We start from the raw sequence: 13,107 nt of genomic DNA on the forward strand, positions 1-13,107 counted from the left end.
CTTTAATAATTTTAACAGTAAACTATACAGCAATAACCTTCTCCCTCATGACATGCCCCTGACATGCTCCCCACAGAAAAATCTATATGGAAATACATGGAAACATCCTCTCTGATACTCAGCTGCAGTTTTAAACTGCAGCTCCATTGAGTATAATTCCCTTTATTATTATCCTCAAGTCTCCTTGCTTCTGCTATCTATTATTAATCACATTATGTATCTAGAAGGATGCATGGTTGAATCACACTTACTTCATTCTTTCTTTTACTACATCACAGGGCTTTATATTAACAAAACTCCAAAACCTTAAGGCAGGGCTTCCACCATAATGCAGACGGCCTGCAGCTTCTTACTCATCCAAAGGGATCCCCAAAGACAACCAAAAGCTGTCAGGAAAACCTTCAGGGTCAGTGTTATTTGAAAAAGTAAATGAAAGACATTTTCATGAAAATTGTCATGCTGTTTTTTTTTCTCCAAAGCCCATTCCTACAGATGAGAAAGAGCAACTCTCTTACTGCAGGAACAAGCAGTACAGTATTAAAATACTAAGTTCCTGATGCTCTTTCTCATTCACCTTGCAACACTAGAATTTGTTGTAGTGTTACCACAGTTTGAAGATTATTTTCAAAAGGACTAAAACTAACATAAATTGGGACAGGGAGTGGATGGGAGGGGAGACACATATTCAAGTCTTAAAAAAATATTTAAAAATCATCAATCTTCGAGTTTTCCTATTCTTTCAAACTATTGCCAAGCTAGCAAACCTGCTGTTCCATACTTTGAAATCGTACTTTGCATTTCTATCTCTCAGGTGCCTGCATAGTTTATACACCGCGTCTTAGAGCCATGGCATAGAGAAAAAGTCAGTAAACATAATAAAAAGAATGGCACCCCAATTAAAATATACGATTACACAGAAGTTCCTTGCAATTACAATAACTGCACAATCCCAAACAGAGACCAAACAGGTCTTCAAACTTCTTATCCACCCACCTCATGAAGTTCACTTCCACTGCAGGCCTAACATAAAAGATGAAAGTGAGAGGCAGTTGCAGGGAAGATTCACAAACAAGCAATCCCCTGAAAAACCAACCCCAGCAGCAGGTTGATCAGCTCACAGATAAAGCAGGTCAAGGGCCCTACTAGCAACTTGGCCAGTTTCTCTCACAACCTCAGAAGAGTTTTACTGCCTCAGACACTAGTCAAGCCTAAATGTTTCGTTCTTGACACACGTGCCCTGATGACTTTCTCAGTGCATCAAAAGGTGAAACTACAAAAATTTTTTGTCTGAAAATATCTAATAACAAGTATAACTAGGAAGGTTTCAACCCAGGAAGCAAAAAATTATTCTAACTAAAGAATATGTAAAAGTAATCAGATTAAAGGTCCACACTGTCCCTGGAAGAGTCAGAATATTAGGTTGTTAGTGGCTGTTACGGAACAGAGAAGAAAGAACAAGGCACAAAAAGAGTAAATCCATCCTGGAAAGTCCCACACAGATAGTGGGATGCACCTCCTACCTGATTATCATCAGCTGTTTAGGGACTTGGTGCTGAAGTTTATTAAGCATGCAAACATAACTGATTAGCCAATCTTGATTTATATCAGCATATACAGTAGCTAAATGACAATACCCAATCATTAAAAAACAAAACAAAACAAGCATGGTATTTACTGAGCCACAGAACCACACAAGAGGGAAAATTTGCCTATTTCAATCTGCCTGATTGCTCAAGGCTTAGTTCAGTCAGTGAAGCAAACAGAGATTTCACCTCATCTCTGGGCTGAAGTACTCTCATATTGAACATTTCCATCCTTATGCTCAGTTCTCATTCCACTTATTACCATTATCCCTCATTCTCCCACTGTGCACCTTGGTAAAGAGCACCTTCATGCTATACATCACCACCTTCTTGGTAACCAACTCTTTAGGTACTGGGAGACTGCAGAACTAGTCATTTCATTACAGAAGGCAATCCCATGGATCAAACATGATTTACCTTGACTAAAGCTGGCAAACACGTTCTTCACATGTACAGAAATTACTTTCAAGCAGCCTCACTCCATTATTTTCTCAGCGATAGCAGTTGACCAACCTGCAATACCCCAGACCTTCCTTCTTGCCCTTCTTGAAAATGGGTACATTAACTTTTCTTTAGTTATTGGAGACCTCCCTCAATCTACAGTCTTTCAAAGATGATGGAGAGAAGACTGAAAATGACATCATTCTGCTTTCCCAGTACTCTCAGGCACATGGTGTGATTCCTGGGTTTGTCCTCTGCAGGGCCAGGAGTTGGTCTCTGTGATACCTGTGGGTCCCCTCCAAGTCAGGAGATTTTATAATTCAATGAACTCGCACAGGTCAAGAGTTCTCAGAAATCCCCAATTCAGTTATTTTCCACTCTCTTTCCTCCCTGAATCACATCTCTGAGAACAAAGGCCCATGAGATCTTATTCGTGAAGACCAAGACAAGGAAGGGACAGAGCACTTCAGCCTTATCAGAGCCTCTCTTGCCAACTAAACCCCAGCACTAAATGCCACGTCCAGTCATTTCTTGAACACTTCCAGGGATGGTGACTCCACCACTTCCCTCAACAGCCTGTTCCAATGCTTAACTACCCTTTCAGTGAAGAAATTCTTCCTAATGTCCAACTTGAACTTTCCCTGGTGCAGACTGAGACCATTTCCTCTTGTCCTGTTGTTAGCTGCCTGGAAGAAGAGAATGACCTCCACCTGGTTACAACTTCCTTTCAGGTAGCTGTAGAGAGCAATAAGGTCCCCCTTCAGCCTCCAAGCGAAACAACCCCAGTCCCCTCAGCTGCTCCTCACATGACTTTCTAGACCCTTCACCAGCTTTGTCACCCTTCCCTGGATATGCTCCAGTACCTCAATATCTTTCTTGGAGTGAGGGGCCAAAAACCAGATACAGTTCTCAAGGCGCGGCCTCACCAGTGCTGAGTATAGAGGGACAATCATTGTCCTAGTCCTGCTGGCCAGGATGCTATTAGCCTTTTTGACCACCTGGGCACATTGCTGATTCATGTTCAGCTGGCTGTTGACCAGCACCCCCAAGGCCTTTTCCACTGGGCTGCATTCCAGACACTCATTCCCAAACCTGTAGCACTGCATGGGGTTGTTGTGACCCAAGTGCAGGACTGGGCATTTGGTCTTCTTGAACATCATAAAGTTGGCCTCAGGCCATCAATACAGCCTGTCCAGATCCCTCTGCAGAGCCTTCCTAGCTTCCACCAGATCAGGACTGGCCCCAATAATGAGCCTTGGGAAACCCCACTAGTGACTGAACACCAATTGGGCATAGCTCCATTCATCAGCATTTTCTTGGCACAGACATCAAGACAGTTTATAACCCAGCAAAGAGTGCACCTGTCCAAGCCATGGGCTGCCAGCTTCTCCAGGAAAATTCTGTGGGAAGCAGTATCAAAGGCTTTATTGAAGTCCAGGTACACACATCTACAGCCTTCCCTCATCCACCAGGTGGGTCACCTGGTCATAAAAGGACATCAGATTGGTCAAGCAGGACCTGCCTTTCCTAAACCCACACTGGCTAGGCCTGCTTCCCTGGTTGTCCTGGACATGCCAGGTGATTGCACTCAAGATACTCTGTTCCATAACTTTCCCTGGAACCAAGGTCAGACTGACAGGTCGGTAGTTCCCTCGATCCTCCTTTCAACCCTTCTTGTAGATGGGTATCACACCATCCAACCTCCTGTCACCTAGGACCTTCCCAGTTAACCAGGACTGATGATAAATGATGGAGAGTGGCTTGATGGGCTCCTCTGCCAGCTCCCTCAGCACCCTTGTGTGAATATCATCTGGACCCACAGACTCTGAGTGTCTAAGCGGCACAGAAGGTCTCTAACTACTTCCTCCTGGACTGCAGGGGATCTATTCTGCTCCCTGTCCTTATCTACCAGCTCAGGGGGATGGTGGACATGAGGATAACTGGTCTTCCTGTGGAAGACTGAGGCAAATTGCTTATGGCATTACTCATTAAAGGTTTAAAATACTTTATTTCTACTTAAGACAGACATATGTGGGGGGGAAAATAAACAAACCAGTAGACAGCTAAATTCACACCATAGGATCAAAAATAATTCTTACACTTCATTTCACCAGGAGAATTCCTCATATATTTTAATTTCCTCTGGAATTTTAACTAGATTGAAAAAAAGAATGCAGGTATGGCCTTCAAGGACTATTTTTCATAGCAACAATTATTCAAGATGTAGTCTCCCCTATTATATCTTCTCAAGAAAGTCATTTTTTATAGCTCATCCATTTTTAATTTGATAAAGCCTCTGTATTCTGTTCTCCCTTTTCATTTGACCGCTGAGACTTCTCATAAATGTTCATTTCCTAGCAGCTAGAGCACAATGAACAGAAAAGCAAACTGCTGTTCGTCTGAACAAAGGCACTCCCACACAGTGGAGTATCTATGTCTGGGAGCCCTGCTATAGAAAAACACATGCCCACAGTTATTCAAAGATTCCACTTCAGCCACAGTGCAATGCACTGGCAGACATGAATAGCCTTTCTTTTACCTTGTTTATTCAAGAACTATGATCCACCACAGCCTGCTTTTAAGTATTTGATATCCTACAGTGAAGAGATTAAATAAGCCTGATGCCAAATGAAAAACTTCAGACATGATGTTGATTTTTTTGTAAACTTACGAAACCAAAATCTGAAGGTCTTGTCCTTAGAGACTAAAAGGCCTTTGCTCTAGGATTTTATATTTATTGTGCTAGCAAAGTCAATTCTATCTCCGTCAGAAACTGATTTCTTGATAGGTTTTCTCCTGCCTTGAGTGCATTTGAAAGAAAAGCAACCATCTTTCTAATTTCCATACTGCTCCTCATGTAATTAATCAAATACACAATATAAGCAGACTTCCTTTCCAAGCACATTATTGCAAATTAGTCATTTGTGGCAGAAAAACATAAAGAGAAACAGGACTGTATTTTACATCTTGTTTAAGAAAAGTCTTTCATAATGGGAACGTGGAAGATGAGCTATAATAATACAGCGTTTCAATAAGTAAATATGCACAGGGAGGCACATAGACAGCACACGGGTGTGCTCTCATTTCTCATGTTTCCAGTGAAAGAGGTCATGACCTTTCAGACTTTAACCTCATCACTTCTAATTTTTCATCTTGGTTCTCAGAAGAAAAGTCTAACCCATCTGGTTTTCAATTTTATGAGGTCATGAGCCATGAAAGAAAATCTAGATTTAAAAAAAAAAAAAAGTGATATATAGTCTTCTCTCTGTGTATAAGAGTAGATTATGCAGATGTTTCTGTTAGGTCAAAACAAACTTAAAAGAGAAAAAGCATCCTTTGCACAATATTACACATTCACGTGTCTACAACTGTGTACTTCATTTTGGTTGTACTCACACATTTCTAGTCTATCAAAATAATTCATAACAGCAACCTTAAACTCTTACCAAGATGAAGCTGTGAAAAGTCTGCCTTTGATGTCCTTACTGGGATATTTAGCCTGGTGCCACAATGAGGCAATAATTTCATCAGAACTGATAGTTACATTTCCTACTACAACAGCAGGGCACAAACAAGCGTCCCATCCTTTCCTCTGCTCTATGGCAACATCAGGCAATACAAGAGGCAGGTTAACTCATGTCTGATTTGGACATTTCATTGATCAGTTCACACCTCCAGCAATGCATTTAATAGTGTTGGTGAAAGATGTGTTGTTTTCTTTTTAATTTAACAGCTGAAAAGTGTGCAGCCTTCCTCTCTGCAGCCACACAAGCCAGAGCTTCAGCAACTCACCCCCACACCATAGGAAACATTTTACATACAAAAGAGTTTGTGAGATCTTTTACATGGTTCTCAGCATCCACAAAAGCCAGAGAACCATTATTACAATCTCCTGAAAGATTTATAATATGGGGATAGTTGTAATCACATCAGTTCATAGTGTTTTATACATATAAATGATATAATGAAACTCTGTCAAACAGCACAGCACCTTTAACAGAGGACTATCTCATATTTCACTACAGGAACACTTATTGATTCATCTGTTTCATGTACTTAAGAGATGAAAGCTCACAGTAAAATGCAACATGCAGGAATGGGGTTTTAAAGCACATATTTTAAAAAACAGCAAGTTTTGAAAAATAGCAACAGAAAATGGTGTGTAAAACCAGATAATAATTGCTTCTAATACTGTTTCTCTAACTGCCTTGCAATCTGAAGGCCAATCGAGTTCTTGTGGACTGTGTCCACCTGAAGTCCTATTCCCTTCTTCAGCGTCGCAAATAAACACTGAGCTGTTAATTGCAGTAATGCTAATTAAAAGACAAAAAACCATTACTACATTAACAGTGAAATTGGCAATTAGCATGTAGGGTTTCCTCATTACTGGTGCTGCATGAAATGTGAAGCGTGATGTGGATAGCAGTCATAAAAATAAAAGACATTTTAAAAAAGCCAATAGGTCACATTTTCATCTTACTTCAGAAGCTCTGCTGGAATCAGTAACTGAGAAGCTGACCTACAGGAAAGAAATTCCTACAATGTTTTGTAAAAACCACTAAAGAAAAATATTGCCATTTTCCACATCTGCATTCACAATGGTTTTCAGAGGAAAGAGTACTTGCCCTGGTGTAGCCACTAGAATATGGCTTAAAAAATTAAAAATAGGCAAAAGGCTAACGTTTCATCCTGACTTTAAACTCCGCATAAGGCTTCCCCATGACAGACTAATGGATACTGAAAGCAGTCCAAGTGATCCTATGTACTTTATTCTTTAGAATGAACACTTACTCTTGTGTCCTTCAGTCGCTTTCAACAACATTTAATGAAAGTTAATACAGATCCCCACAACCCTAGAGCTGCTTCCATAAAGTGATTGTGCCCTTCATATAGCCTGTATTTCCTCAGGTCTCTCTCTAATTTTTTTCTTTTCTTTTAAAGGCTTCCAAATCTAATTCAGAGGTCTCATGGTAAATAAAATGCAAATACTTTCAGCATTTTCTTCCTTGAGAGAACTGGAGTATGTATTTGTTTTTCACTTGCTTCCTTTTAATCAAGCATTTTGTTGACCATAATCAATTTCTTCACTCAGGAGAAAAATGTGCAATTATCTACAATGAAGAAGGTGTGTCTAAGGAATAGGGTGGGGGGAAGAGAAATCAATGGAACCATCTGTCTGACATTCCTACAACATTATAAGAGACTTGTAATTAACTGCTTGCCTACCAAAGTCTGCCAGCTTTAACTCCCCCGTGTCACTGATCAGAAGATTCTGTGGTTTCAGGTCCCTGTGCAAAATGTAACGCTGGTGGATGTAAGACAGTCCTCGCAGCAACTGAAATAAAAATAACTGAAAAAGAGGGGGACAAAAAATGACCTCTGTTAATATTTTGCATATAACCACAGGTGATTTCTTCACTATATGCAGGGTGCTTGCATATTGCAGTAACATTTTGTCAGAATTCCTCCCAAACTGGCGTAATTCCCACCCAAATTTAACACAATGAAATTCTCATCTGAAAAATATTTATTTTGCAAGGACTAAATCCAGCCTCCAAGCCCTACTGTATCATAGATTCAATTTGCCTGCTTAAAAAGGAACAAGAGCAATACAACCATGCACAGAAGGCTCGGTGTCTACCAAATTATAATTATATTCCATTTACCCATATGGCCTTAGAGATTAGGTGGTAGCCTGAAGACAGATGTGTATCTTCACTAATTATAGGAAACAACAGTACAGGGTGGATAGGGATGGGGAAATTAGGCTGGGGGATGGGACACTGAAGCTAAAACAAAGAAGAAATTAATACCATAACAATAATGCCTGTGTACCCAAGGAAATCTGCAAATATGATAGGTTTTTCCCTTCAAAGTTTATTTTAATGGGAGTTTCTTATGTGTTTTTCATTAGGAAATAATAACTCTCACTAAACCTAAAGATGACTTTTGAAACCTACTTGTAATAGTCTTTAAGGTAAATTTACATAAGAACTTAACTCACTCTTCATGTTTCTTTGCATCCTTCACTGAACTCTACACATGCTTACCCCTAAAACTAAGCATTACTATTGTGTATTTTCTAATTTACAACTATGAACAAAGAGCTGGATGATGAAGATCTTTTGTTTTCCCCTTTTCACCTCCCGCATGCATCACTGTCCTGCGTTCTTACTAGCACTTGCTGTGAAAGGCTGTGTTAACCGTCATGGATTTTGTCAATACAAAGGGTGAATAAACTCCCAGAAGTTTTCTTTGCAGTTATGAAAAACCTATCCTAAGATACAGACCCTTCCTCTTGCCTGAAATATTTTAAGAAATACTTCAGTTTCCAAAAGGGAACACAAAAATCCCTTGCAAACTTATAAACATGGAGGATTCAAGAGTGGATATGGAACTCGTGCCTCACAGCTCAGTGGAGAGTGAAACATGCTGTCTCATAAGATGTGGAAACTACACCAAGGATTTGGGAAAAGTCAACACAGGCACACAAAAATTTCTAATTAACTTGCAACACAAGCATCCTATTTAGTGATTACTGAAGTGAAGAGACATAATAAAAAGGGTTACGAAATCTGATTATAGAAAAGAATAAAGCCTGACATGAAAGAAACAGAAATGTCATGTTACTGAAGTTGAAATGAATTTAATTGCATTTCATTTTTTCCCTGAACGCAAGCACAATACACTCTATGTTTAGCTATTTAGCCAGGGCACAAAGAGCCATATCAATCACCTTCTTGCTAGGGTTGGGTCTAACAATGTGCTGAGGAAACCTAAGAGCAAAATATAGAAACAAAGAATAGCAGGAAAGTCATAAGGAACATGCACATTCCTTTTTGAATTGTGGTTAAAATGGAATGCATGGTACATAAAAACTATTTTAATAAGGGTGAGAAGTAGAAATGGCTTTCCTTACATCCGGAAAATATAAATTAAATTCTATTAAATTAATTCAGTATAATATATTTTTTAAAATAAAAAGACAGAGAAAATAACCAGTTTGCTAGGCTAAATCAATGATATTTAACTTAAACATTATTTTTAAATGTGCAAAGAAATTTCAATTATCATAGTATCTTACAGCACTGTAACCTTTATAATAACTCAAAACATATTTATTAATGTGGTCTTTCATTTGGCTTTAGTGCAATGAGTCAAGTGATTTGACATCATGTGTTAAAAAAAAAAAGCCAAACAACTTCACAGCTAAACAGAACCAATATCTACTCTTGAAGCCACCTTTGGAAAGAAGCTTTATTCCAAACTTGTAGACATGCTGTACTCATCAAGTAGTTCCACAAAAGTTAATTAATTCACTCACACCTCTTTGGAGGAAGATCATGAAAGAGAAAAAAATCTTCCTGAATTTGTTACAGGGTTAACTCAGATATTGTTTTGTTGCTTTCTCTTTTCATCTTCACCTTGGTTATTTGGCAATATTAAATGTGAAGAGATTTAAGTGAAAACACAAGCCTAATGCCTGGCAGCAGAACATTCTGCAAACCAGAGGCCCTTTGAGATTGCTCTGAAAGAGGAAACACTAAGAGATACTCTTCGTTCCCAACGGTTCCTAGCTCCACAAAAACAGAAGTTGAATTGGAAAGAATTGTTTCTGATGCCTCACAAAACACTTCTGCCCTCTCACAGTCAAGTTCCCTCCCTTGATTTTGAGGAAAGCCTTCTACAAGAAACCCATTCCCCTTCCAGGCTATCTGCATTATTTCATAAGTATCAAAATGAATGCTAGGTGAGGTACCATCAACTCTTACTCATGTACCCAATCTGAAATCAACATACCATCTATCATGGTCATACTGTCAACTTACTCGCTGTTTCTTCCACCTCACTCAATTCTGATCACTATGAAACCTCAGCCTTGGGCTTCTGCCACGGGTTTTGAACAAGCAGTTGAACTGCCATCTCCCCAAGGCCATAGGATGGGATCCCTGCAGACCAGAGGGCAACTCTAAAAGGAGTCAATGGCAAATTCAATATGCATTTTAATGGATTAGTTGTGAGGGTAGAAACAACATGGATTGGTAGCTCTTTAGCTTTTATGTTAATAATTTTAATATTCACATGGTTATATACAAGGCTGTATAAGTATCAAATAACCTGCAATAAACAAACTAGGACATCACTTTTGTCCAGTTTGTAGCTTATTAGTAAGAACAGAGGTTTTGATGATTAAATTAAACAAACAAAATGACAAAGGTCATTGTGGTTAGAGTTGAAAAAGGCAGAAATCAGGACAGAGATTTGTCTCTAGAAGTCAGGTTTTCATCAAGGCTTAACATTAGGAGGCTTAACACTTTATGTTCAGACAAAAAACCTCAGTCTAACACTTGTGGTTTCAGGTCTTGCTTATTTATAATAGCCATTAAAAATACCTTTTTCCCCTGACTGTAATGCAGCTCTCATTTTAATGAGCAACATATTTTAATGAAGAATTTTCATTGTCGATGAGAAAAATGCCTGCACGTCAAAGCCAATTTGGGGTTTATGAACTGTGATATTACAAGAATAGTAGCAGCTCTTAAAACTTACAAGAGAAAGTCCTCAACTCCACAAAAAGGTTACATAGCACCTATATAGCCTTTCAAGTGTAAGGATAGCCACTTGAGCTATATGCAATATTTGACCAAATGCCTATAGTAGTTCTAAACTACTACATTTTCTGAGAGATTTGCAGCTGCCTGGATGAGCAGTCCAGCTTTCCTGATGTTTTCATGCATAACCTAGAGCACTACATGCACACATCTAACAGCTGCAAGGTGGCTCATATGCTGCAGAATGCTTTGCTATCTGTTGGCCTCTGAATGAGCTTGTAAGGTAGACACCAACACAGGCTATCCAAAACACATCAAAAGGGTGGGACTGATGGGAGCTAACACTTTCTGACTTAGGTTCAGAAAGCTCTTAAGAGTCTAATGATAAAGGGGGACATTCATGTACAGGTGATCCGTGTAAAGTGCTCAGATGACTCCATGTACTTGCTTTCCATTCCCAGAGATGGTAGAGAGTTTCTGGCAAAGGACACTGGGGTAAGTGAAAAGCAGAAATTCACAACATGCCTAGGGAGATTCTCCAGAAAATGTACCATTTCCACATAGTCTCTGCTGAGGCATCAAGAACCCCAATGACAGGAAGGATGCTGGCTAAGAGGACATAATAATGAGGCCTATGGAGGGCTTTTTTAAATCTTTCCCTGATGGCACAGAGGGATTTCTGACCTATTTCCTGCATTTGAGCTCCCTTAATACATTTTGTATTGTGGTAATAAAGGACCAGGCCCCAGATACAAACGTAGAAAGCAACACAGAACTTTTAAGTCTACAGAAAATACTTAAAAATCTTGGTTCTGCCCTCTGTGAAGCAAAAGACTGCAAGTTGGGCTGATCTAACCTAGACCAGGAGTTAACAGCATTTCAGGAGAAAGCTGAAAGCAAGATTGAATTAACGTGTCATTCCTTTAGCAAGCTCATACCATTCCATTAGCATAGTTACTTTTGAAAAATAATGCACAATACCATAGAAGCTTTATTATCACTCACCACCGGGAACTCAAATGCTCCTGCTTGCTCTAAGTACCAAACCCCACTGTCTGGGTATCATGTAATCATCTGAATTCCCAAATGTGTATTCAGCATCAATCAAATCACATTCAGTCTTTATAGGCCATCAAAGCCAAAAATGCCAGTAAAAGAAACCCAGCTTGGGACATCCCTTCTCATGCTTGCAATCAGTGTACTCCCTATCATCCAGAGGATATTACAGGCTTCTGTGAATTGTTGGTTATTTACGAAGGCAAAAGGAGGTAATAAATCCCTCAAGTACCTCATAGCCTTGGAAATAAACACAACCAAACACAATGCTCAGTTACGTTTGGGTTTACTAGATTGTCTGGGAGTTTTAGATTGACCTGTTTTAAACCACTAACAAAAGAAAAAACTACCTGGTAATACGTATTATCACAGAAGCAATGAAAAATGTCCCTCTGTGACTTGTGCTAGCATGTCAAAGCTCATCAAGCACAATCTTTTTTATCACTCTTGGTTTGCTATTCTTTCCCGTTTTCCCAACCAGGATAATAACCACGAGATAAAATCCAACTTTTCCCTTCTAACAATGTCCTAGGGAAATACTGAACTTTTTAGGTCAAAGCTTTGTAGACTCTGTTGCTTAAATTGTCAGAAGAAGGAATTCCAGGAACAAAGTGGTGACCTGAGATGAATTTGCATCCCTAAGAATAAAGGATCCTGTTTGAATAAAAAATTATTAGCTATTTGAATCAGCAGGATTACCATGATTTAGTGAGATAAGCTTTATCTCACTAAAAGGTTCTCCTATCTGACCTCCCTGGAATCAATTGAATTGCCTCCAAAAGAATTCTAAAATAATTCACTCCAAAATACATTTATAAAGGCTTCTAACTTGCTCCTGTATTCCTTACAAAAGAGTCTTACCAAAGATGCAGAAATGCATAGGATACAGCCACTGGGAATGCACATCACATCGCATCACTACTTTAAGAAAATGTATACAGATTTTTCCACTTACTTGCAGCAGAATTGCAAAGAAAAGAGATGGAATGTGTTAATTTGCTAACTTCTATTCTCTTTGATGGTCTTTTAATCATTTTTTGTCCCCTCTGGATACTACTACAGTCATTTGAAATGAGGAAGGTGTGCTTAATTAACTGAGTATAAAGACACTCCCTTACGATCAGTTATAGTCATCTGCTAATGTTCAATAAGTGTAAGACTCAGGTTTTTTTCTTCTGAATAAAAAAAATAAAAATAAATTCAATTAACTCTCCTTTTCTACCTTTCACCAATTCATTTCCCCAAACTAGGTCAGATTGGCAATTGTTGGCTCACCAGTTTTAAAGATTTTAAAGTGTTCTCTTCCTCCCTATAACGTTTTCATGGTTTTTGCCATATGAACCATGCAGATCATACAGAAAATAAATTACAAGCACATTTATGAAAATTACATTCTTCTAGCATGAATGCTGATAAAGATTCTGCATTTACTGTTCACAGTTGTGCATATTATCAAATCATTACTTTAAGTGACA

At 38.9% G+C, this 13,107-nt stretch overlaps 1 protein-coding gene across 4 annotated transcripts in view; it reads right to left on the minus strand.

Annotated features, from left to right (window-relative positions):
• CDK14 (cyclin dependent kinase 14) overlaps nt 1-13,107 on the minus strand; it is a 345,123-nt gene that overhangs the window by 176,650 nt on the left and 155,366 nt on the right. For all 4 annotated transcript variants that reach the window (XM_064677983.1, XM_064677973.1, XM_064678003.1 and 1 more), the window contains one exon: nt 7,251-7,374. In XM_064677983.1, the coding sequence (XP_064534053.1) occupies nt 7,251-7,374 (124 nt within the window). The remainder of the gene's footprint in view (nt 1-7,250; nt 7,375-13,107) is intronic.

The sequence above is a fragment of the Pseudopipra pipra genome, chromosome 1 (genome assembly GCF_036250125.1).
Source record: "Pseudopipra pipra isolate bDixPip1 chromosome 1, bDixPip1.hap1, whole genome shotgun sequence".
NCBI classification, from domain to species: Eukaryota; Metazoa; Chordata; class Aves; order Passeriformes; family Pipridae; genus Pseudopipra; species Pseudopipra pipra.